This window comes from the organism of the source record quoted next, unplaced genomic scaffold (assembly GCF_019419815.1).
Source record: "Pyrus x bretschneideri cultivar Hongxiangsu unplaced genomic scaffold, Pyrus_bretschneideri_v1 Contig121, whole genome shotgun sequence".
Taxonomy (NCBI): Eukaryota; Viridiplantae; Streptophyta; class Magnoliopsida; order Rosales; family Rosaceae; genus Pyrus; species Pyrus x bretschneideri.
The window spans coordinates 466,102-488,960 of record NW_025999415.1 but is presented as its reverse complement, the minus strand read 5'-3'; the positions used below and the strand labels follow the sequence as shown (position 1 = coordinate 488,960).

Sequence of the window (22,859 nt, the reverse complement as noted above, 5' to 3'; positions counted from 1 at the left end):
TCTGAAATTATCATCTGATTTGAAGTTATAACAAATCACAAATCCCTTACTATAATAATGTATGCAGGGGCGTTGCCCAAATGTTTATTCTTTATATTAGAAAGGGTCGAGTGATTGAAAAATAAACTTGTCATAATTCTAAAACTAATTCCCCTTGCTTAATTAGTGTAGCCTCAAGAGTAATATCGCTTGTAATAAAAAAGATCGTGATCATTTGGGTTTTACACGTATAGGATCATGCCTCCGGTCAGGTTTGTCTTCACAAAGACATCCGATGCATCAAATCATGGTAAGCAGACTGGTATATACTTGAATACGTTGCTTATCGACTGGATAAGGAGAAGGGTGGTGCTAGATGCCCCAAATTTAATGCACAAATTTGGTGTTCCTAGCATTATTCAGTTGAGAATATTTGGAATTCAAATATCTTAAATGTCTCGTACTAGGCCATCCACTGTCGATAGTGTGAGATTAGGGACACCGAAAAATTGTTTTACAAACCTTAATTTGAAAGTTTGGTGCAGTTGGTTAAGAACATACTCTCTCAAGAAATAGGTTTTATAAAGTTCGGTTCCCGGCAAAGGTAAATTTGAACCACGTTATTGCTAGCTCATTGTCAAGTTTAGCTTGCTCATTCTTTTAATGTAGATAATATCGATTTGTTAAAAAAAAAAAAAAAAAAAAAAAAAAACAAAAAGAGAAAAGCAAGTAGCACACATAAACCCAATACATATGGTTTAACGAAGCGTTTGCTACAGAGAAAAGAATACAGAGTGAACAAATTGATTTGTCCTACTAGTAAACATATACTTCATTAATTAACCATTTGCTCCTCCATGAAAGGATGATGGATTACATAAATGGCGTTTTCTCTCTCTTTCATACAAGATTATCAACACACCTCAAATCAAACCTGAGCAGGTTCATTTAACAAACCCAAAAATAAAATACAAAAACCAAAACCAAAAGCTGCTTTCATTATTCATTCCTCATTCCCCCGATCGATCGACCCCAACATGTATTGGACCCAAATTCCAATTAATCACCAATTAATCGGGAAAAAAAAGGGAATGAATTCATCTAAATATTTCCACTCCCTCGTCTACCCCGTAAATGGATGAACGGTCTTGATCGACTAAGCCACTGAGGGGGCTGTCACGCACTGGACCGCAGCTGCTTCCCACAGAGCCTCCATGAAAGGCTGCATGTTCACCCCTTCACCACCTGAAGCTGCTGCTGGACCCACAACTCCTCCTGCCGCTGCTCCTCGGCCAGCTGCCTTCTTGTAGTCCAACGACTCGTCGTTGTATCTATCCCACCATTTCTTCACCACCATCTTAATGTCCTCCCTCTGCATGTTCTCCTCCTTCCCCGTATACCTCCACGGCTTCGATCCCTGTAACAATCAACGTACGTATATTAATCAAACCCTACAGAAAATGTGACACCTCGTATATATGTTAAATTAAAATTAAGTAATACTTACTGCTGCACAATACTGAACGACTTTAACTTTGTCTAGCTCCACATTCTCCGGGTGACGCCACAGCATGGCCAGGACCAAATTGTAAACCAAAGGAATTGGCTTGTATATTTTCCGGAAATACATGTTTAACAAGTCCTGTTCTGCAAACGGGGTCGGAGGGGTCCCTCTGAGAGTCCTCAGAAGGTCATGGTAGGTCTCGAGGCTGGGCTCGTACACGAACATGCCCGCGTTGAAGTAGAGCGACGGCGGTGGGCCAAGCTCCGATGTGGGCCACTGGACCTTCTCCGGGCACTGCTGGCAGTACCCGATTTGGTATTGCGGCGTGTGACTCCACGTTTTCTCACAGAAACAATCCATCACGGCGTAGAAATGTCCATTTGGCAAGTCAAAGAGGTGGTCTATGTTATCGTACACCTGAATGTCCCCGTCCAAGTATATCATCTTCTCGTACTCCACAAACTACAATATTAATGAAATAAAAAAAAAAAATTCAGAAGTGTCGTATTCGATTCACCCTCATCGTAATTTAGATGAATTCGTACACATTATGTACAACTGAAATTTGTTACACATTTTTTTTTATGGAAAAACATGAGACAAAAGTTTTCTTCGGTTCCAAGACAAGGCTGCCACGTGTAAGACCCAGAACAACCCAAATTCTACGTGTAACAAAAAGAACGCATAAACGTTCGAAGCCACGTAAGCAAACTGAAAAGAACGTACCTCCCAAATCCGCAGCTTCGAGTAGTTGATGACGTAATAGGCCATGGCGAACTGGGTCTGGTTCTCGGGTGGGTAAACGGGTTCGATCTCACGGATGATGCAACCCTGCGGTTGAAGAATGCGGCGGTGATCCTCCGGGACGTCGGGCAAGACTGCAACGACCAATGGGTACGCTGCATTGACCTTCCTCAATCCCTTGGCCAACCCGACGACGCCCTTCACGTAGTCGCCGTTGCCGGCCAAGAAAGTCACGTACGCCCGACTCGGCAGGGTGGCGGGTTTAGTGAAACCCGATTGGGGGACGCTGGTGGGGACGAGATCGGGAGCCATGAGTGATGACGGTGTCCAAGGGAGAAGGGAATTAGTGTTTACAGAGGAAGGCCTTGACCCTTGGGAAGATAGAGAGAGAAACTAGCTGAGCCCGATGAGAGAGAGAGAGAGAGAGAGAAGGCAGAGATTGGGATGTCGTCGTTTGGTGGTGTTGTTGGTTGAGGGGATGGAGGGGGTGGAGGGGGTGGAGGAGGGTTTAAATAAGGGTGGGAATCAAAGAAATAAATTTGTGTGAGCGAAATTTGTGGAAAACTCGTCAAACCTTTAGGGGCGGTTATGTGGCTGATGCCGCACACGTGTCCATCTGGAGGGATCCTACGGTTACTGGGTGCAACGGGAAAGTTCTGGCATGGGATCCCTATTCCAAAAGGTTCTAAAAGTTCTGGCATCGGATCCCTATGCTACAGTTTAGTGATTTCTCTTCATTTAAAAGTGAAATGTTTTAGATTCGATTCTCGTTAAAGAAGAATTTGAACCAAATTATTGCTAACCTATTATAAGACTAAGACCACCTCCTCCCCTTTATCTTATATAATATCATTTATTAAAAAAAAAAAAAGTTCGATCACGTTGGAAAAATAAAAAACATTCCAACAATCAAGTTTGTGGTTGATATTGTAAAGTAGGTTTGCCATGTCATAAGTGCCATGAAATGAAATGCTAAGACGTGTCATGTGTGGCCGAAATCGTCACTCGTCAATCCTATTGAATTTTCATCTGAAGCTTGGATTCTTTTTTTCAAGGGTTTGCGAACAAATTACGAGCACCTCATACTCATACGTCGGAGGGAGTTGTAGTAGGTAAATTATACACATGCATGCATGCATGCAAGATCAAACAATAAAACTCAAAATATTACATACCACCATTGATCACTAGAAAGATTTGAAAAGACATTCTCTCACTAGAAGTCGGAAAAGGAACCCATCTGTCACAAACTTGAACTATGAGGGCCATCCGTGTTAGAGTTTGATTCAATGAGTGCTAATTGAAGAGAGAAAGGAAAATAACATAAAATAGAGATGAATATGGATGGTTCTCTCTCTGCAAAATCGCAGAGGGAATGTTCTTTTTTCTATTCCTTCTCATTCTCACACATTACACTGCATAACAGTTAGTTATGCATCTAGATTCCCACCATTATAATAGAAAATGATCTTAGCTACACATCTAGCTAAGTTCAAGGATCATTCCACATATCACTTAGACAAAATTACAATATGAGCCCTACACTCGGTAATTTTAACCAAAATGGATACACAACTAAATACAAGGCCTTATTTACTAAATTCAAATCAACTCAATACCTATACACTAACACTCCCTTTTAAGTTTTGAGCTGATATGACTCCAAGCTTATCTCTGAGGTAGTTGAACCTTTCCTTTGGTAAAGCTTTGGTCAAAATGTCTGCCACTTACTCTTTGGTACCTTCTATCAATGTGTTTTGTCCGCTAATGGAACATTGGATTCTTAGTTATTGAAATTGTAGATGTATTGTCACAATGCAAAGGAGTTGCTTCTGTTTGTAGCTCCCCAAAATCCTCCAAAACAAACCTAAACCATATGGCCTGAGCTATGGCTTCCAAAGCACTTATGTACTCAGCCTCTGCAGTGGAAAGAGCAACACGAGAACACTCCACTTCCAAAAGAAAAAGTATAGCCTAAGGTGCTCTTGCTGTCTTCAATTGATCCTCCTCAATCTCTATCACAAAATCCAACTAAGACTGCCTTCTTGCCTTTCACATACTCCAAATCATAATCTAATGTTCCTTTAACATATCTGAGCATTCTCTTGGATGTCCCATAGTGCTTATTTGTAAGGCAATGCATATATCTAGCTAGTAAGCTAGCTGCATACATCACATATGACCTTGTAGCAGTGAGATATAACAAACTTCCCACAATCTTCCTATATTGCTCTTCATTTGCTGCACCACTTCCATCATCCTTGCTTAGTTTTTCAGTAGCAACAAGAGGGGTAGAGACAGATTTGCACTCACTTAAGCCAAATTTATTCAACAAGGAAGAAGCATACTTCATTTGATGCATGAAAATGCTCGAATCTGTTTGAATCACTCACATTCCCAGGAAATGATGGAGAAGTCCCAAATCTATCATTTCATATTTCACCTTCATGCCTTCTTTGAATTCATCCAGCATCTCTTAATTGCTTCCAGTGTATACTATGTCATCCACATATATGGATACAATTAGTATATCTTTCTCTCCCCTTGTCTTAGTATAGAGAGTTGCTCCACTCAAGCTTTTCTCAAACCCACACTTAGCAAAATAGTTGTCAATCTCTCCATACTAAGCTCTAGGTGCCTGTTTAATCCATAAAGAGCCTTATGCAATCTATAGACCTTGTCTTCCTTGCCATTAATCACAAACCCCTCAGGTTGGTCATTAAAAAACGCAGATTTAACATCTAGTTGGTACAACTTCCAGCTTCTTTGTGCAGCAAGAGCAATTAAGGTTCTGATGGTATCCAGTCTAGCAACTGGAGCAATTGTTTCATTAGAATTGATTCCTAGTTTCTGCACATATCCCTTGGCAACCAATCTTGTCTTGCTCTTTTGCACTAAGCCATCCAAATTCAGCTTGGTTTTGAACACCCATTTAACTCCAATGACTTGAATTCTTCTCAATCGTTGACAATTATTTTTCCATTGCCTTTATCCAGAACTTATCTTGTGCAACTTCTTTATATTTCTCAGGCTCTACAATGCAAAGATTGCATTGAGCTAGAATATCACTTATATTTCTCTACTTCACTAGGGTATGATCATAAGGCTGTGAAATATATCAAGACTCATGAGTGACATTTTGTTCTTCAGTGCTTGAAAGAGTACTGGAACTAGAAGGGCTTTCTTCAACTTCACTCAATCTATGTGAACTCTCACCAATCACATTCTCAGGTTGATTTTGAATATAGCTCACAACAATAGAATTTTCTGAGTTTTCCAATTCTAGGACATGGTTTAATAAAAAACTACATCTCTTGACAAAATCAATTTCTTAGTGCATGGATCAAATACCTTGTACCCATTCTCACATGTTGCATACCCCACAAACACACATTTGACACTCTTTGCATCGAGCTTTTGTCTTATCTTAGTTGGTACATGCACATAACAGAGTGATCCAAACATTTTTTGATGGCAAATATCTGGTTTTCTATCACTATAGGCCTCAAATAGAGTTAGATTGCCAAGAGCTTTTGTAGGTGACCTATTAAAAATGTAAACAGTCTTATGCACAGCTTCTGCCCACAAGAAATATGGCATGCATTTATCATGAAGCATTGCCTTAGCCATATCTACAACTGTTTTATTTTTTCTCTCCACTACTCCATTTTGATGTGGAGTATATGCCATAGATAGCTGCCCTTGAATTCCTTCAATCTTTAAGAACCTGTCGAATTCAGTTGACACAAACTCACCCCCTATGTCGCTCCTTAGGCACTTCACTTTGAAAACCAAACTATAATTCCACCATTGCTTTAAACTTTTTGAAACAATTTAGGGCCTCATATTTGTGTCTTAGGAAATAAACCCATGACATCCTTATGCAATCATCAATAAGAAGCATAAAGTATTTGTTCCTAGCAATTGATTCATTTTGCATGGGACCATACAAGTCAGTGTGTATTAGCTCCAGTGGATCACTTGCTCTTTTGGGAACAATCTCGGTGTTGTTTTCCTAATTGACATCCTTCACATACACCATCAATATCTTCTAGATGTGGAAGACCATGCACCATATCATTTTCTCTAAGCTGCTTGAGACTCTTGAGATTGAGATGACCTAGCCTCTTATGCCAAGTCCATGTACAATGAGTGACACTTGTCTTTAATGCATCTAATCATTATACATTAAAGATAGAGGGTAGCATCTGTTCTATTTCATTCTTACTTTTATAACCAGACTATCAAGTGATGGTCCATCAAAAACACTGCACATTTTTCCTCCAAATAGCAAGTAATATCCATGCTTATCAATCTGACCAACACTTAGCAAGTTCTCTTTCAACCCAAGTAGGTACATCACTTCTTTGATATATTTCCTCCCCTTAGTTGTATCAATCACCAAAGATCCCATTCCTACCACATTGGCTAAATCACTAGTTGGCATTTGCACTTTTCCTGCCACATTGGTTCTTACATCAATAAGAAGATTGACATTTCCTGTCATGTGGTTGCTACATCCACTATCAATATACCAATTTCCATTCACCTTTGCTTCAACAATTGCACAATTAGCATAGAATAGGTTATCAGATAACTCCATTTGATTTGCACAATTAGCCTTTTGAATAGCCTTACCTATAGTGCACTCCCTAGCCCAATGTCCAAACTTATCACAGTTGTGACATTTGGACTTTCCCTTATATATGCACTCACCAAAATGAAACTTTGAGCATACTTTGCACTAAGGTTTTGTCACTTCTTGATTCATGGAGGATGAAGAATTTGCATTCTGTGCAAGACCCATAAATGGCTTTTGCAGAAACTTAGGCTTTGAATCCCACTTCTTACCTTTTGCATTCTAGTTTTTCTGAGACTTAAATCCACTAGATTGAGAATTACCCCTATTTTGCTGCCCTTTTGAACTCACAAACAAAGAGGAAAATGCCTTCTCAGTGGTATCCACAGTGTGCATATCAAAATGCTGTTTCTGGCTTTTCAAAATTGCCACAACCTCCTGTAATTCAATAGTCTCTATATATTTTGTGTTTTCAATCACAAGACAAATGGGATCATAAGGTTTGCTAAAACTGATTAAAACCTTTTGCACAAGTCTTTCATTCGATAATACCTCACCAAATGTCTTCATTTGATTAATCAGTTCATTCAAGCGAGTAAGGTACCCAGATAATGATTCATCATTACGCATTCTAGTTTACTCAAATTCACGTCGAAGATTTTGGAGTTTAACAGACTATACCCACCATGATATTCTCCATATAACAAATCCCATGCCATCTTTGCTAAATCTGCGTTGGCAATCCGGGGAAATATTTGATCGGAAACTACACTTTGTATAATACCCAGAGCTTTTGCATCTTGCATATACACAACACAGTTTTCTCATCGTCTTCCTCTTCTGAATTCCCTTCAACCTTCTTCTTCTTTGAATCTGAGGTCGTGACCATTTTCTCAACCAATTTCCATAGCCCATGAGATTTGAAGATCGTCACCATTTTGATTCTCCAGAACTCGTAATTTTCATCGGAGAAGATCGGAGTCTTCATTTCAGAACTTCTAGATCCAGCCATCTCCTAGCTTAGATGGTACGAAAACAACTAGAATTCGGTTTCTATGGAGTTTCAGCGACTTCACTTGAACCAGAACGAGCTTGAATGTAGCTTGATTGCTTCAACGTTGATAACGTCAGCTTCACAGTTCACGCCCATATCTCAATTGATCCAACCTGGTTCTGAGGCCATGTTAGAGTTTGATTCAGTGTGTGCTAATGGAAGAAAGAAAGGAAAATCACATAAAATGGAGATGAATATGGATGCTTCTCTTTCTGCAAAATCGCAGAGGGAATGTTCTTCTTTCTATTCATTCTCACTCTCACACATTACACTGCATAATGGTTAGTTATGCATCTGGATTCCCGCCATTACAATAGAAAATGATCTCAGCCACACATCTAGCTAAGTTCAAGGATCATTCCACATGTCACTTAGACAAAATTACAATATGAGCCCTACACTTGGTAATTTTAACCAAAGTGGATACACAACTAAATACAAGGCCTTATTTACTAAATTCAAATCAGCTCAATGCTTATACACTAACAATCCGCTCACATATCCTCCCTGTACCCAGTGAGCACCATGACACCTCACAGCCAACACTTAGTCTCTGAAACACCAAATAACAACACATCACTTGTCCTCCTTAATCAACCACATTTGATGAAATCAACCCTCAACACTGACATGCACAACATCAACATAAAACCTAGCCACTGAACTGGGCCAAGCAGAACTTTCTACTAACTCTTCGGGGAAGAGAGGCGCCCAGAAGATGAACTCCTTATTTTAGAAAAGCTAAAAATGAGAAAGGGATACGAGGGTAGAACCCCCAGGTCGAACTGGGCCAAGGAGTGAAATTCTCTCCCTTCTTATTTCTATCCCATTTCCTTCCTTTCTTTCACACTTTGTCTTTTATCTTTTGTCCTTATAAAAAATCTATATAAGATGTTGACGTGATTTAGTCATAATTTTAAAAGGACCAGGGTTTCATCTACCTTCTGAGTCCACGACACGTAGCCTCACACATGAACCTGGTACGATACAAAATGTATAACATGTGCATGGGAGAAATTCGTTAGTTGTGATGGTTCTTTTGGGCTGTTCGTTTTTGGGCTTGGGCATTATTGACCCCAAGAAAAGCAGAAGTACTTTAAAACGTTAGTTGCCAAGTTGCCACGGTGATTTTAATCTGATTGCCGTATTACGCACCCCCACAGATCCGAACTTACATTTCTCTGCTGCAGGCTGCACTGCACAATCACCTTCCTCACCTTCTCCTCCTCCTTCTCCTCCTCCTCCTCGTCATCTTCTACTTCTCCGTCGGTAAGAGGTTAGATCTCACGACCTTGATTGATTTTGTATTTTGGTAAATTTTGTGTAGAGTAATTGCTTTGCATTCCAAATCTGTGGTTTTCAAATGCTTTTGATCTGCTTCATTTTTCTTGCGTTTTGTCGGCGGAAATCGGTGTGGGAAGTTTAGGGTTCTACTGCATCGCTTGAGATTCTGGTGATTACGGTGTAGATCTTAGGTTGATCATTTTGTTTGATTTTGTCTTGCCTCTTTTACATTGCGTGATTTGATGAAATACAGTTTCAATTGTGATTTTTCTTTCAAGAATTCTCTAATTTTGCTACCCCATCTGATAGTATTGCATTTATTCGTCAATGTTTAGGAGTAGCGATAAGGTTGCAAATTGTGAGGAGGTATAATTTGGTGGATCGGATTAACAAACTTAGTTTAGTCAGATTTTGGAAATATTTAGTTTGTTGTGTGAAATTGCCTCTCAATTCTGTTGTATATAAATAATTAGAGGTGCAATACTAGATCCCATGCAACCGAGTTTGGATTCGAGCCTTTTGATTCGTATAATTGAGCTACTGATTTTGAAGGTTCACATATATGGTGTCTCACTTGGTGTTGAGTTCTGTTTGCACGCATGCACATGTGATTTGGAATGATGCAAACGTTGTGGGAGAGCACGTTGTTTTGTTTCGTTCTGTTTCATACTTGTGGTTCATTTTGGTTTTGTTTGTGATTATTATTCTTAATTTTGTGACATTCGTGAGATTTTTCATGTTTAGGGCGTGCCCCTGCTATCTTTGTTACTGCCTTTGAGTTGGTGGCTGTCGATAATCTTCGAGTTAATCAAGATGGTAATATATTCAAACGTTTCTTCTCAGTTTTCCATTTAATTTTTTGGAGTGATGATCTTAGTTGGATAATGATAATATGTCTTTGGTAATTGGTGTTAGTATAGTGCATGCATTTTACCACTCAATATGAAAAGGTATTGTGGATGCAAACATAACTGAAGATGCTGAAACTAAATATACGAGTTTAATTTATGTGTAACTGCATGAAGTTAGTAACTTTGTAATACATTGTGTTGTTAAAATGTATAAATTTTGCTTTCTTGGAATATCTCTTCTCATTCCCCCCTTCATTTGTAATTCAGGTTGTGCTTGCTGCTTCCATTATAAGCAAGTCTGGGAAAGGTGAGTTCTGTGCATATTTTCTTATTCTCCTGTGAATGGCTGGTGCTTCAAAAGAACAGTTCTTCACATTTTTTGTTTGTCTATTCCTAGTTCACACAAGGAACTCTTAAGAATTGTGGATTGATTAAATATAAGAATGACACTGATTGAATTAGGGATTTGATGAACCCGTAAAGTGGTTTGAGTTGTGTCTCATGTCCAAGTGCAGTAAGATTAAACCAGACGTTAACAGTGGTCTTTTGTTTCATTTTGATTCAAGACTTTTGTATCATCTTGGTGATGGATAGAGACAGTGGGTTTCTTTGGATCTCTCCTTAGAGGAGCTAGGTTGGGAAGCTGCAGGAATGGCAGATATTCAGGCTTTTATGTTCTGTTTTAAAATTGTTGTACTTTTGGCTGAGCTGATATAACATGCGCATTCTTGTTTACTTGATTTAAATATGTACTCAGTAGATCCTACTTAAAGTTTAGAAGATGTTTTCACAGACAGTTTCCATCTGTAGCAGGAGCTGGCAGTGATCCATTCACTTTCTTTTTCTTATGGATGAGTTGTTATAACATATGCATTCTTATCCTTTAGCTACACAGTAAAGACTACGGAATGTTTAGTAGAGTTTTCACGTGTTTATGTGTTCCATCTATATCAGAAGCTGTCGGTGACCCATTTACTTACTTTCGTTTTAACCTGACTTGCTAATAACTAATTTGTTGAAATAGTGCATATTATTGGAGTTGTTACAATTATTGTCTATAATTGGTTTTTATCTTTATTGTGCAGTGCTTGTATCTAGACAATTTGTGGATATGTCTCGTATAAGAATTGAAGGTCTTCTTGCGGCTTTCCCTAAGTTGGTTGGCACTGGCAAACAACATACTTATGTCGAGACAGAAAATGTGCGCTATGTTTACCAGCCAATAGAAGCTTTGTTCTTGGTACTTGTTACAAACAAGCAGAGCAATATACTGGAAGATTTGGAGACTTTGCGGCTACTCTCTAAACTTGTATCCTTTTTTCCCTGGCATATGAATATTTTCATCTTCCATTGGTGACTTAACTTCTTGGACCCGTGAAACATTACTGATTTTGTAGAATTATTAGTTTGTTTCCATAATCATGAATGTTAAACAATGTTCGCATGGATCTAGATCCCATTTTTTGTTTTGATTCATTTGCTGATGCCTTCATTTTAATATTCTCCTACTACACACGGGAACCATGATCTATGTCTCTTATCTCAATTCATGTTACTTGGAATTCTTGTTCTTCAAAACTGGTTTCTTGACATGCCATGATGTGTGAAGAAAAAAAGTTAAAATGTTAAAAAGTATAAAGCTCGAACTAGGGCCAAAGTATGTACGATATCTTTTAGCCATCTATGTGCTTGTATGCAAGTGGTTATGCTTTTATGTATGCAAGTGGTTATGCTTTTATGTATGCAAGTGGTTATGCTTTTATGTATGCATGCATGTTCCTTCAAGTTATACCCAAGCAACCCAAGCAATAATTGTAACTGGTGCATGGCGATCCCATTGGCAAATTTCGGCCATGAGTTGTCTTTGAGCTATGCCTTTTCCTATTCTGTATATTTGTGTTAAATGCTGGAATGAACTGCTGAGTTGATTCCTTAATTGTTTTTAGGCACCTGAATACTCTTTGTCCCTAGATGAAGAGGGTGTATGCAGGACAGCTTTTGAGTTAATTTTTGCTTTTGATGAAGTCATCTCTCTTGGGCACAAGGAAAATGTGACTGTTGCACAGGTGAAGCAGTACTGTGAAATGGAGAGTCATGAAGAGAAACTGCACAAGCTTGTGATGCAGAGCAAGATAAATGAGACCAAGGATGTTATGAAGCGGAAGGCTAGTGAGATTGACAAAAGCAAGGTATTTGTTTAGGGTCTTGTGATTGTTCCTTTACTAGTTTAGTGCTGTGCATAGTTATCTAGTCTTGCAAGCCTCTGGTTTCATAATACTGTGTCATATTTACTGCAGATTGATAGGGGCAGAGCTGATAAAGGCGGATATATGTCCTTACAGTCAATGGGATCTGGGAGAATTGAGAGTGCGTTTAGTGAGATGAGCATATCCAGTAGTGGAAGTGGCTTTGGAGGTGGTTCTGGTTTCGGATTGAGTACTGATATTGACTCATTTTCCACAAAGACCAAAGGTTTGTGTTTATTGTCTGCCTGAATTGTGTAGTCCATTCTGAAATCAATTAGTTGTGGTGATGGTGGTGTGTAGTCTGTGATTTGAAAATTTGAAATTCCTGTTTGATTATGATGTGCATAAACTTGTGATCTAGTTCCTTGATGATAATTAAAATGCTACATTTGGTAAAGCTCATATTATATAGTCTGTTTAAGAAAACATTATAAGTTCATAATGTGCAAGGTTGCTTTTGGCCACCATTGTACCTTTTACAGTGGATTGAGCAGTTATATTGTATAACTAAGACCTATTTTCACCATGTACACTTCTAACGTAGGACAACCAAACTTGATTTATTTATCCTACTAGCAATAGGATTTAAGTTAGTTAATTAGGACTGAGCTTTTAGTTTCTTTAGAAGGATTAGGAGTTGAAGGCTATATAAAGCCCAGTTCTACTTTGTTTCTTTATTCAATCTGGTGGATTCCAGAGCTTGTGCTCTTGGTGTGTTTTAAGTTTTTGACGCTGGTCTAAGGCTTTTCTGATTATTTCTCTGCATTTACTTCCATCCTCAGGTCGTCCACCCTCGTCTGCTACTGCTCCTCCAAAGGGTTTGGGTATGCAGCTGGGAAAATCACAAAGGACCAGCCAATTTTTGGAGTCCTTGAAAGCAGAGGGAGAGGTGATTCTTGAAGATGTACAGCCAAAAGCAGGCCAGTCTAAATCAGCTGCCCCACCTCTAACTGATCCTGTCACTTTGAATGTTGAAGAGAAACTTAACGTAACCCTTAAACGTGATGGTGGATTGAGCAACTTTGATGTTCAGGGGACATTATCTCTGCAAATTCTTAACCAGGAAGATGCATATATCCAAGTCCAGGTATTTCATCACTATCCATCATGTATTACCATGGGCACAATTGCACAATCTAGGTAGTATTGTTGCAGCATTCATAATGATGTGTCATGTGTTTAAGTCACATATCTGGCAGTTGCCTTATTTGAAGACTAGGTTTCCTTTGAATCTGATAGAAACTTCACACTGATGTCCTTGCTGTTGGGGACTTCTATAGATATGCCTATTTAGAATGTTGTCCTTTGAAACTTGTTTTCATTCTGATTTGTGGAAAATCTAGAGAGGTGATCTGTTTTTGGTTGCGCTTAATAAGCTTGTAGGAGTAGGTCCAATGTTTTGTGTCACTGAAATGTGTTTTGTGACTGTCCTTTCTTTTTTTTTTTTTTTGTCAGATTGAAACTGGTGGAAATCCTGGCATCCTTTTCAAAACACACCCTAACATGAACAAAGAGCTATTCTCCAATAATAACATTCTAGGCCTAAAGGATACGTCTAGGCCTTTTCCTACTGGTCAAACTGGTGATGCAGGAGGTGTTGGTCTTTTGAGATGGAGAATGCAGACTTCAGATGAGTCAATGGTGCCCCTAACAAGTGAGTTCATTTGTCTTATCATTTTGGTGTATGATTTTTCTCATGTGCCCTGACCACTATTTATCAATCTATCTCCGTTGCAGTCAACTGTTGGCCCACTGTTTCTGGGAATGAAACTTATGTCAACATTGAGTATGAGGCTTCAGAGATGTTTGATCTGAGAAATGTTGTTATCTCAGTACCTCTCCCAGCTGCGAGAGAGGCTCCACGAGTAAACCAGATTGAAGGTGAATGGAGGTAAGAAAATTCATCTTATTTTTTCTTGTTTACTCTGCTTTTAGAACCTAAAATTACAGCTACACATAACTGAATGTGGTTATTGTCCTATGTGAATATAGAGGAGGGGTTATTTTCTGATTGCTTCCTTACATTAAACAATCATGATCCTAGGAAGTATAAAAAAAACATGGCCTGGCCTAGTTGCATTAATAGGAAGGAAAGAAAACTTTTTAATAAACTTCTTGGTGGAAGTTCCCAGGAATAATAGGTAGTTCTGATGCCTACTGGAAAGAACATTTGTATTGTTTCGCATACGTAATCCTTTTGTATAGATGTTGGGCACAGATACTAAAATGGAATGGAGCCGGAAGTAATGCCGAATGTCCCTGCTTCCATATGACAGGATGGTTTTCCTCATGGAGCACAAGGATTTGAACATTCTATGCTTCTTTGGAATTTATATTGCTTAAATTTGATATCACAATTGTATTACAGATATGATGCCAGGAATTCAACGTTGGAGTGGTCCATACTTCTTGTAGATAACTCGAACCGCAGGTCTGTAAATGCTGGACTGATTCTTTTGGGCTGTTACATAATCTTTATGAACTAATATTAATGCAATTGTCATCCTTCTTGAATACTTGGCAGTGGGTCATTGGAGTTTGTTGTTCCCCCAGCCGACCCATCTGTATTTTTCCCCATTTCTGTGTGCTTCTCTGCCACCGAGACATTCAGTGACCTGAAGGTACAACTGCTTATACTTTGTTGATTCCATTGTCTTGTACTTTGCTCCGTGTGATGGACTTAAAGAACCTCGTTCTATAAGTATAACTACTTGATTCCTCTGTGGATGTTTTACTTCTAGACTCGGTGAAGTATTATATAATGCTCTAACTTCCATCACACTGCCTAGAACTCACTGCTTCACACGCCACAAACACTTAGGCATGAGCCTTCGATTGCTTCGAACCTGATGTTATGCCATTACCATCAGCTGCCTTGGACTTTGACTAGCATTTAGGGTAGTGGATGTGAAATAATTTAATTGAAGACGGTGACGTTTATTCCTTTTTGCGCAGGTTTTGAACATTATACCTCTGCAAGGTACAGCCCCTCCCAAGTTTTCTCAAAGAACGCAGTTGATCACGGAGAATTACCAAGTGGTGTGATAGTCTATCTGCAACTAGAATACCAGTTTCTGCAACCTTATTTTTGGAATGGATTAAATTCTGAAACCAGCAGGTTTCATTTTGTGGTGTTTTATTTTCCATTAAATTTGAGATGAAGGGATGCTAGACTTTGATATATTTTTTTTCTATAATTTGAAGCTATGAAATGTTGTTATATAAACTACAATCTTGATAGTGAATGATCTGCCAGAATTTGGGTACAATAATTAAAGGTGCAAATTCTTTCATGTTATCAAGTGCTAGACAAGAATCGAGACCTAGAGACCTAGAGCGGGAGATGAGTCTCACGTTGAAGTCTTGCTTTGATGGTTATTCATATTAACAGAAATTGACATGATACTTAGGTACTGGTGTGATGCCTTATTGAATGCAAGTATTATTTCTTGTTATATTGAGCCAACTCCAAGGACTTTCTCAAAGTAACCATTCACTTAAAAAACAAAGCCAAAGCTAAAAGTGTCATCACATAAAGAAATGAAGCACTCTTTTTGTCCTCCTCCTATGCACTCTTGTTTAATTACAACCATTGTTTTTGTTTGATTTATTCATTCTGATGGACAAAAATGAAAGGGTTTTTATCACAATGGTCCCTAAAATTAATCCTCACCATCAAGATGGTCATTGAAATTGAAAATTAGTTAATGTAGTATCTGAAAATAGGTGTTTCAAATCAATGTGGTCATTCTGTTACAATTTTGTTAAAAATTCTGTTAAGTGTTGATGTGGCACATAAATGGGTCCCATAAGTCATTTTTTCTCACAAATTCTTTGAAATTGACCCGCGACATCAAAATGGTCCTTGAAATTGACATGCGACATCAAATGGTCTCTGAAATGAAAATTGGTCAATGTAGTCCTGCAAGTAAGTGTCCCAAATCAAATTGAACCTGGATCAAATTGAACTTGGATCAACCTGGATCGACATCACCTTTCGTGACGACTTGGCTGCTTGGTGATGACTTCTAGGACATCACCGTTAACATTTACGCAATTAACATCCTCACAACCTTAATCTTGGAGAGCTTGTTCGATGCTTCCTTGATGGTTTGATGACTCAAAGAACGACGAGGTCTGCCTTGAGATAATGAGGTTATAACCGAGGTGCGTCTATTGTTGGTTGAAAACTATTTCCAAACCCCTCTTAGGCCTTGGTTAAGCCTTGTGTCTTTGAGAATTTATGAAAGATATCTCTTTTCGGAGCAGGTCCTACTATAAGTCTATAAAAAAAAAAAAAATCTATTGTGCAAAAAGGTATTTAGACAACTTTTTAAATTAATTATTAAACTCACATCAACACATAACAATTTTTTTTTTTTTTTTATAGAATTGTAGCGGAATGATCATATTGATTTTTGACACCTATTTTCAAGGATTACATTTATCGATTTTCGATTTTAGGGACTATTTTGATGGTGTAGGTCAATTTCAGGGACTATCTTGATGATGTAAGTCAATTTCAAGGACCATTTGTGATAAAAATCTGTAAATCTTGTGGGGCCCATTTATGTACCACTTTAGCACTTAACAGAAATTGATACTTTGATTTATATTTCCAATATTATACTATTATACTATATATTTTATCTTAATCTTAGTTAATTTATTGGTTATTTTAGTGGAATTTTGATACTTTGATTTATATTTCCAATGTAAGACATTCTACTTCCTCTTGAGCAAAAAGTGATCAAATGGATAGATTTTGGACTGATTCCAATTGGAGAATGTTTGTGAGTCTTTCAAGATGATTGTGTCGAAATTCCATATTTTTATACCAAGCGGTTTATTTATTACGATGAAATAAAGGAGCAACGCAGTATTGTCAAAGTAACGTTTTGAGCTTGATTGAGATTTTTGGAGTCCATAATGGCCTATTTTGGATTCGGCCCCTTTTGGAAATATGTTCAGATTGTTCTAATCTTTAAAACAAGCTATCATGGGACACATTGGAAGGCGTCACTTTAACACTTCCTCTCAAATGTATTCTATCCAATTATTTTCAAGTCCCTCTTGTCTATTTTCTGTAATGCATTCCCCTAACAAGTTTAACCTAATTTCCATGCAACTTTTAAGTCCCTCATTAAAACATCAAGCATTGAGTAGAGCCGTGGAGGACAAACAACGGAGCGGCTTAAGACATGACACTAGACAAAACAGGTAACGTTTCCCACTACAGCAGTTGGAGATCGTTACCAACGTGATTCAAATGCAGGCGGATTATATAATAGTAATTCCAATTACTCCTCAAAACACAATTGTGACTAAGCGAGAGACAGAAAAACGGCAGTTTAAATCTCATGTATCAATACAATGTAAGATTTTGAGCATGAAGCATATGTTAGTGTTGGACGTTGGACCATAATCCAACGGTTAATAGGTCTAAACAATTAATTTAAGGATTGCTTGGAATATAAATAAATTAGAATTTAGTTAATAGCTATAGCTTGTACCCCAAGTAAAGTTAATATATTCCGGATTTCCTTGGGGAATAAGGGCTCCTAATTCTATCCTATTTGGAATGAGATTTGGTGTAACAATTATCCTTGGACTACAAGGAATCCTAATGACATTATTATGGGAAGATTCAATAGGGTTAAGTCCATATAAATACAAGGCTAAGGTCTTTACTCACAACACATAGAAACTTATATGAAAGCCCCATTAGTTCAAGTTTAAAAGAGTGTTGAGCGTGCAGAAGACTCTGGTCAACTAACATATTATTCTGCAGGATTCCAATGATTTCCACCGAAGGAGAAGTCCATGGTTGAGCCTATTCCGCATGGTTCTATCAAAGATGGTTCATCTTTCCTACATGCCATGTTGACTTTGAGTACTTTATCAATTGAGCATAATTTATGGATTCTTTCAGCTTAGTTTTTTGGATTGTTTATGAAATATATAAAGTCTAATAGTTGGTATCAGAGCAAGTCATAATACAACTAAAGACCTACTCGATAAACCCTAAAAATAGATGTCTTAAATCAATGACATGTTTTAAGTTTTGCTCAATTTCCATACTCATGTTTCACGGCAAAAAGAAATTGGTTTTCTATGTGAATTGTGTTTTAACCAAAATTTCATAATGAAATTTGAGATCGCTATATATTAAAACTTGCCCCTTGACTTGAAGGAATATTACATACTATTAATTGATATTGCATCCTATTTCGATTTCATTATCCTATTGGGTTTATACATGTTTATTAACTTTATCACAACTACCTTAATCAAGTCTCCTATGTGGTTGTGCATATATGATTTGGGATGTTAAAATTAAGTATATATAATTATCATGAACTAGAACTTCTTGAGGTTGGCATATGTGTATATATAGCATGATGACAAACCCTTTTTTGCCACATACACATTTCGGCAAAAGGGGTAAACATGGTTCTTAACCTATTAATTTTTTTTTTTTAATTTGTTGACATAGAGAATTTCAGGAATGTAAATAGGCATATATATATGTGTGTGTTTTGGTTTTTGACTTTCAGATCTTAGTTTGAATGTTGATAAAATTCTTGGGAATGGTGTATGGCATAGTCACATAAATACTACATAATATGATGGACTAACATTTATTTTATCATGCTTGTATTCCCGGAAAAAGGAAAAGTACACGGCCTTATTATTTTTATCATTATTCAATGTTATTGCATAATTTTGTAGCAACATGGAGAATTTAAGGATGTTAATAAGCATTAAGAATATATGTGGCAACCCACAATTTGCTTTAATATATAGTTTTGACTTGGTTTCCTTGTTCAAGTTTTTGATAAATTACTTTCTGGAGATTCTCGGTACTACTAATGTATATTGTGTTTTAGGTTCTTGGTTAGTTCACATACATTGTAAGTCTTGATATGTGTATAAATATACGAAAAATCTGATAGCATGAAAGTGGTAATTTAAAGTGATTTTGATTGCCTTTTATTCATTAAGTTTATGTTATATGCTATCAATGGTACTTGCAGCCTTGCAATTCATATGCACATATGTAAATCTCATGTTTGTCTTAAGTGATATACATTACTTTTCAGTTTTAACTAATGATATTTCATGACGTTGAATATATGCATATTGCTTGTGTTATGGCCCATGCTTTGGTATTATAAGATTAATTAACTATTGTGACATACCATGGATATGTATTGCTGCTAAAATTGGCTAAGAGAGGGAACAACCTCATTAAGAACATTTGGGGACACTTCTAATCATGAAGCCTGCAAGATTGTGTATATCACATAGGTGAAAGACTTGAAGTAGTGTATGAGACAAATATTGTCGCAAAGCATGTGAAATCATAAGTTTTAAATGTAAGTACATCTCTACAACGCGTCTAAATCACATTTGTTTCATAAATATATATTACTGTTGTATTAGCATGCTAGTTGAAACATACAACTAAATGCATGTTAAAAGGGTACCTTACAAAATCAAGGAATTTATCGTATTCAACTCATAAGTTATATCTGAAATAAGACATATATCAGGTTTTAGTTTGGTCTTCAAGCTCACTGCTACCCAGATTTTGTTTTATAAAAACTAGTATCTTTTCTCACAATATGTTGATATGCTACTGCATGCTCAACCTCTATCTGGATTGGTTAGCGTTTTCAATTTAATATATATGGTCAAACCGAAAATAATTGATGTGATTAACTAAAACTGGAAAAATCATTCATATATATCAATATTTGGTTGCCTAATATTTTGCAAAAGTCATGCTAGAGTTGCTTTCAGTTTTTCAATTCTATAGCAAGCTATTTTTCTTATCATGCATATATGGAACTAATGCATGGTTAAGATCCTGGATGAAATTAGTTTCATATGTTTTAAAATATTAGGTCTAATTTAAACTAGAAAATTGCATGTTTTCTCTAACTTTGCTAAATAAGCATGCTCTTCAATTGAATTTTTTTATTATTAAGACAAGCTCAAAGTTATCATAAGATCAATGTTTTTGAGATGTTCTTGGTTAAATGGGACACAACAAATCCATTGCATTGATTCAAAGGCTGCTAAAAATTCAAAGTTTAGTTGATCGAATTGCATTAGTAGTCGTAATAGTATGACTATATCCCCAAACAAAGGTGTGACTAACCTTATTGGTTCGATTGCTAGTGGCTTAGTGTAAAGTATAGATTATGTGAAGCATGTGATAATTGATTACCAAACAGTGGTGGATAGTTTTCATGTCTATATTTTGCTCACATGATTTATATTTTAACAATAAAAACTGATTAAGCTTAAACCAAACAACTGTGCGAGTTGTTTCAATTGTAAAGTCTATGGGGTATTTGTTCATTTGTGAATATAAAGTCATGGTAGTTCTATGTTTTAAAGTTATGAATGCTTTTCATATGAGCCCCCTTAAATCCCATATTGCGATTGATAAAGCATAACATAGAATTTGTTTGGTCTTAAGGCTTCTCGACCAAATGTAACCTTCATTGGTTTAAATTAATTTTTGGATCGAGATACACGTTTGATTAAATTTGCCTTATTTTAGTTCAAAAGTGGCATATTACAATGTATTCAGAGATGACTTGTTAAAGGTTTTGGATTTTTTAAAGATTGGCTATGTGATTTAATGTTTGTTATGTGTTGTCTTCTCTTCTCAAAATTAAATGGAGCATATGTCGTTGAACACATGAAGGATAATCACAAATTGCCTAAGGTACACATTGAAATCCGCTACTATGTTGTTTATTTGCATATCTTTATGGTCCAAGATTTATTCATGATAAGCTATATGTTGAAGTAGACTTCTTAAAGCTTCTTTAGACACCAAAATTATGAAAATACATGAAGAATTGAATTTTTGGTGATTTTATCAAGCTGACATAGATGCACAGAATTTTTTCTGCTCGAATATGTATTTGGAAATTAACAAACGACTGGGCTATTGACCATCAAATGACTTGAAATTTGAATATGTGCTTCATATATATGTCAATTTTTAGACTGCAGAATTTCGTAATTTTGGGTTGTGTATTTTATTTATAGGGATTTTATTAGTAACCCGTGCTCAGTTGAAAGTCTAGTTTGGCAGTTTTCATCGTTTAAATTAAGTTTAACAAACGAACGATTAAGTGACCTCAGAATGACTTGAAATTTGGATATGTTGTTCATATATATGTCTACTTATAGACTAGAAAATTTCGTGCTTATTGGTAGTGTACTCTACTTATGCTGATTTTATTAGTAACCCTGTGTTCAGTTGAAAGTCCAGACTGGAGTTTCTAGTGTTTTCTTATATGTCGAAAAATTTGAGCTACCTTTTAGCTCTAGAAAAATTCCTTTATTCTATTTTATAAAGTTTAATGTCTCTCGTATAGTCTATGTGATTTTGCGACAAATCAATTATACGTCAGTTATGTAATTCCTCAAGCTGGAATCTTGGTTTTTGGCATAGTATACTACTTTGCTAAAATATTTTGGGAAATTCTATACTAGTACAAATAAAATAAAAAATATTTTTACCTACATGCTTTTCAGAGTAACAAATGCAATGAGTGTTTGGCCAAGTGGGAAAATTGATAAACAAATAATTGGGCTTCACACTTATTGAATTTAAGTCACACACGCTAAGTTCTAAAGATCCGTGGGAGTTGTTCTTATGCTAATATACGTTTGTAAAGTTTTGAGTATGAAACTTAGTTTTATATTTGCATGTTTCTCCCTAGAATTTTAAAATCGAGTTTGTGGAAAAAAATGCATGCTAGAATTTTAAAGTCGAGTTTGTGGAAAAAAGATTCATGCTATAATTGAAATTTTCTAGATTTGATTAGGATTATCCAGTTTTCAATCCTATAATTGTTCTACTGTTGTTTTTGAATTTGTATGCATGTATGATAGTATTCTCATGTTTTAACACCCGTACCATACACGATTAACTACTATTTGGTTAAGTTCTTGTATAGACAGTTGCATTTTAAGTTGTTTGGTAAATATTATTTGGAAGTAATGACTGAGAGAACTGACATGAAATTATACTTGCTAAACGAATTTTGGCTTAACATATTCATTGTTGTATAATATGATTTAGTGTAAGGTGCAATAACATGTTTTTGACGAATATATGCATCTAGTTATGGTATTTGTTTCTCGCATTCAATATAAGATATAATTGATTAGTGGGAGGAACAATTTAAATGTGTGGCTTATGTCCACATAAGGGATGTTTAGTTAATTATGTTGATATGTGCCTCACTTGGTTGATTTATGAATGTGGGTTTAAATTTCAATTCGTATATGTATAATTGTGGTTGGTTACGACTAGTTGAATGAGGATCCAAGTTTGCATTACCCATTCATATAAGGTTGTCGTGATTTACTAAGCTGTGAAGGTTTTATGCAGCTGTTAGTTAGTTTAGTTTGTGATTCATGACAATAAGGAAGCAACAAAATTTACAAGTTGCATGATTTAATCTTTAGTTTATGTTGTGAATTCCATAAGGTAGAAAAGGTGTATTTTTAGTTGCGTTCTAAGTACTAGGAGAATTGAGTTTTGTTCTTAGGTTTTGTAGTTTAGAACACATAAAGTAGCAGC

The 22,859-nt window shown here is 36.6% G+C and overlaps 2 protein-coding genes across 3 annotated transcripts; one reads left to right on the top strand and one right to left on the bottom strand.

The window, feature by feature from the left end:
* Nucleotides 1–88: 88 nt before the first annotated feature.
* LOC103964912 (galactinol synthase 1-like) lies at nt 89–2,693 on the bottom strand. Its single transcript, XM_048578519.1, has 3 exons — nt 2,210–2,693; nt 1,487–1,945; nt 89–1,396 (listed from the first exon to the last, which is right to left on the bottom strand). Exons 1-3 carry the CDS (start codon nt 2,537–2,539, stop codon nt 1,136–1,138), a joined length of 1,050 nt encoding a protein of 349 aa, XP_048434476.1. The 5' UTR covers nt 2,540–2,693; the 3' UTR covers nt 89–1,135.
* A 6,283-nt stretch (nt 2,694–8,976) lies between these two features.
* On the top strand, nt 8,977–15,534 carry LOC103964911 (coatomer subunit delta). 2 transcript variants are annotated; one of them, XM_048578516.1, is made up of 12 exons: nt 8,977–9,136; nt 9,889–9,960; nt 10,263–10,302; nt 11,081–11,304; nt 11,942–12,184; nt 12,293–12,467; nt 13,024–13,328; nt 13,697–13,895; nt 13,979–14,132; nt 14,610–14,672; nt 14,766–14,862; nt 15,197–15,534. In XM_048578516.1, the coding sequence occupies exons 2-12, from the start codon at nt 9,958–9,960 to the stop codon at nt 15,284–15,286; spliced, it is 1,593 nt and encodes a 530-aa protein (XP_048434473.1). In that variant the 5' UTR covers nt 8,977–9,136; nt 9,889–9,957; the 3' UTR covers nt 15,287–15,534. The 2 variants fall into 2 exon arrangements, with proteins under 2 accessions (XP_048434473.1, XP_048434474.1); XM_048578517.1 differs by having other exon boundaries at nt 8,995–9,129.
* The last annotated feature ends 7,325 nt before the right edge of the window (nt 15,535–22,859 follow it).

Excerpts from the sequence above, each read along its gene's own strand:
- LOC103964911 (XM_048578516.1), top strand. Across the intron at positions 11,305-11,941 it reads TGCGGCTACTCTCTAAACTT|GCACCTGAATACTCTTTGTC; the intron begins GTATCCTTTTTT and ends AATTGTTTTTAG. Across the intron at positions 12,185-12,292 it reads GTGAGATTGACAAAAGCAAG|ATTGATAGGGGCAGAGCTGA; the intron begins GTATTTGTTTAG and ends TATTTACTGCAG.
- LOC103964912 (XM_048578519.1), bottom strand. The coding sequence starts at position 2,539 with ATGGCTCCCGATCTCGTCCCCACCAGCGTCCCCCAATCGGGTTTCACT. Across the intron at positions 1,946-2,209 it reads CGAAGCTGCGGATTTGGGAG|TTTGTGGAGTACGAGAAGAT; the intron begins GTACGTTCTTTT and ends TTAATATTGTAG. Across the intron at positions 1,397-1,486 it reads TCGTTCAGTATTGTGCAGCA|GGATCGAAGCCGTGGAGGTA; the intron begins GTAAGTATTACT and ends TGATTGTTACAG.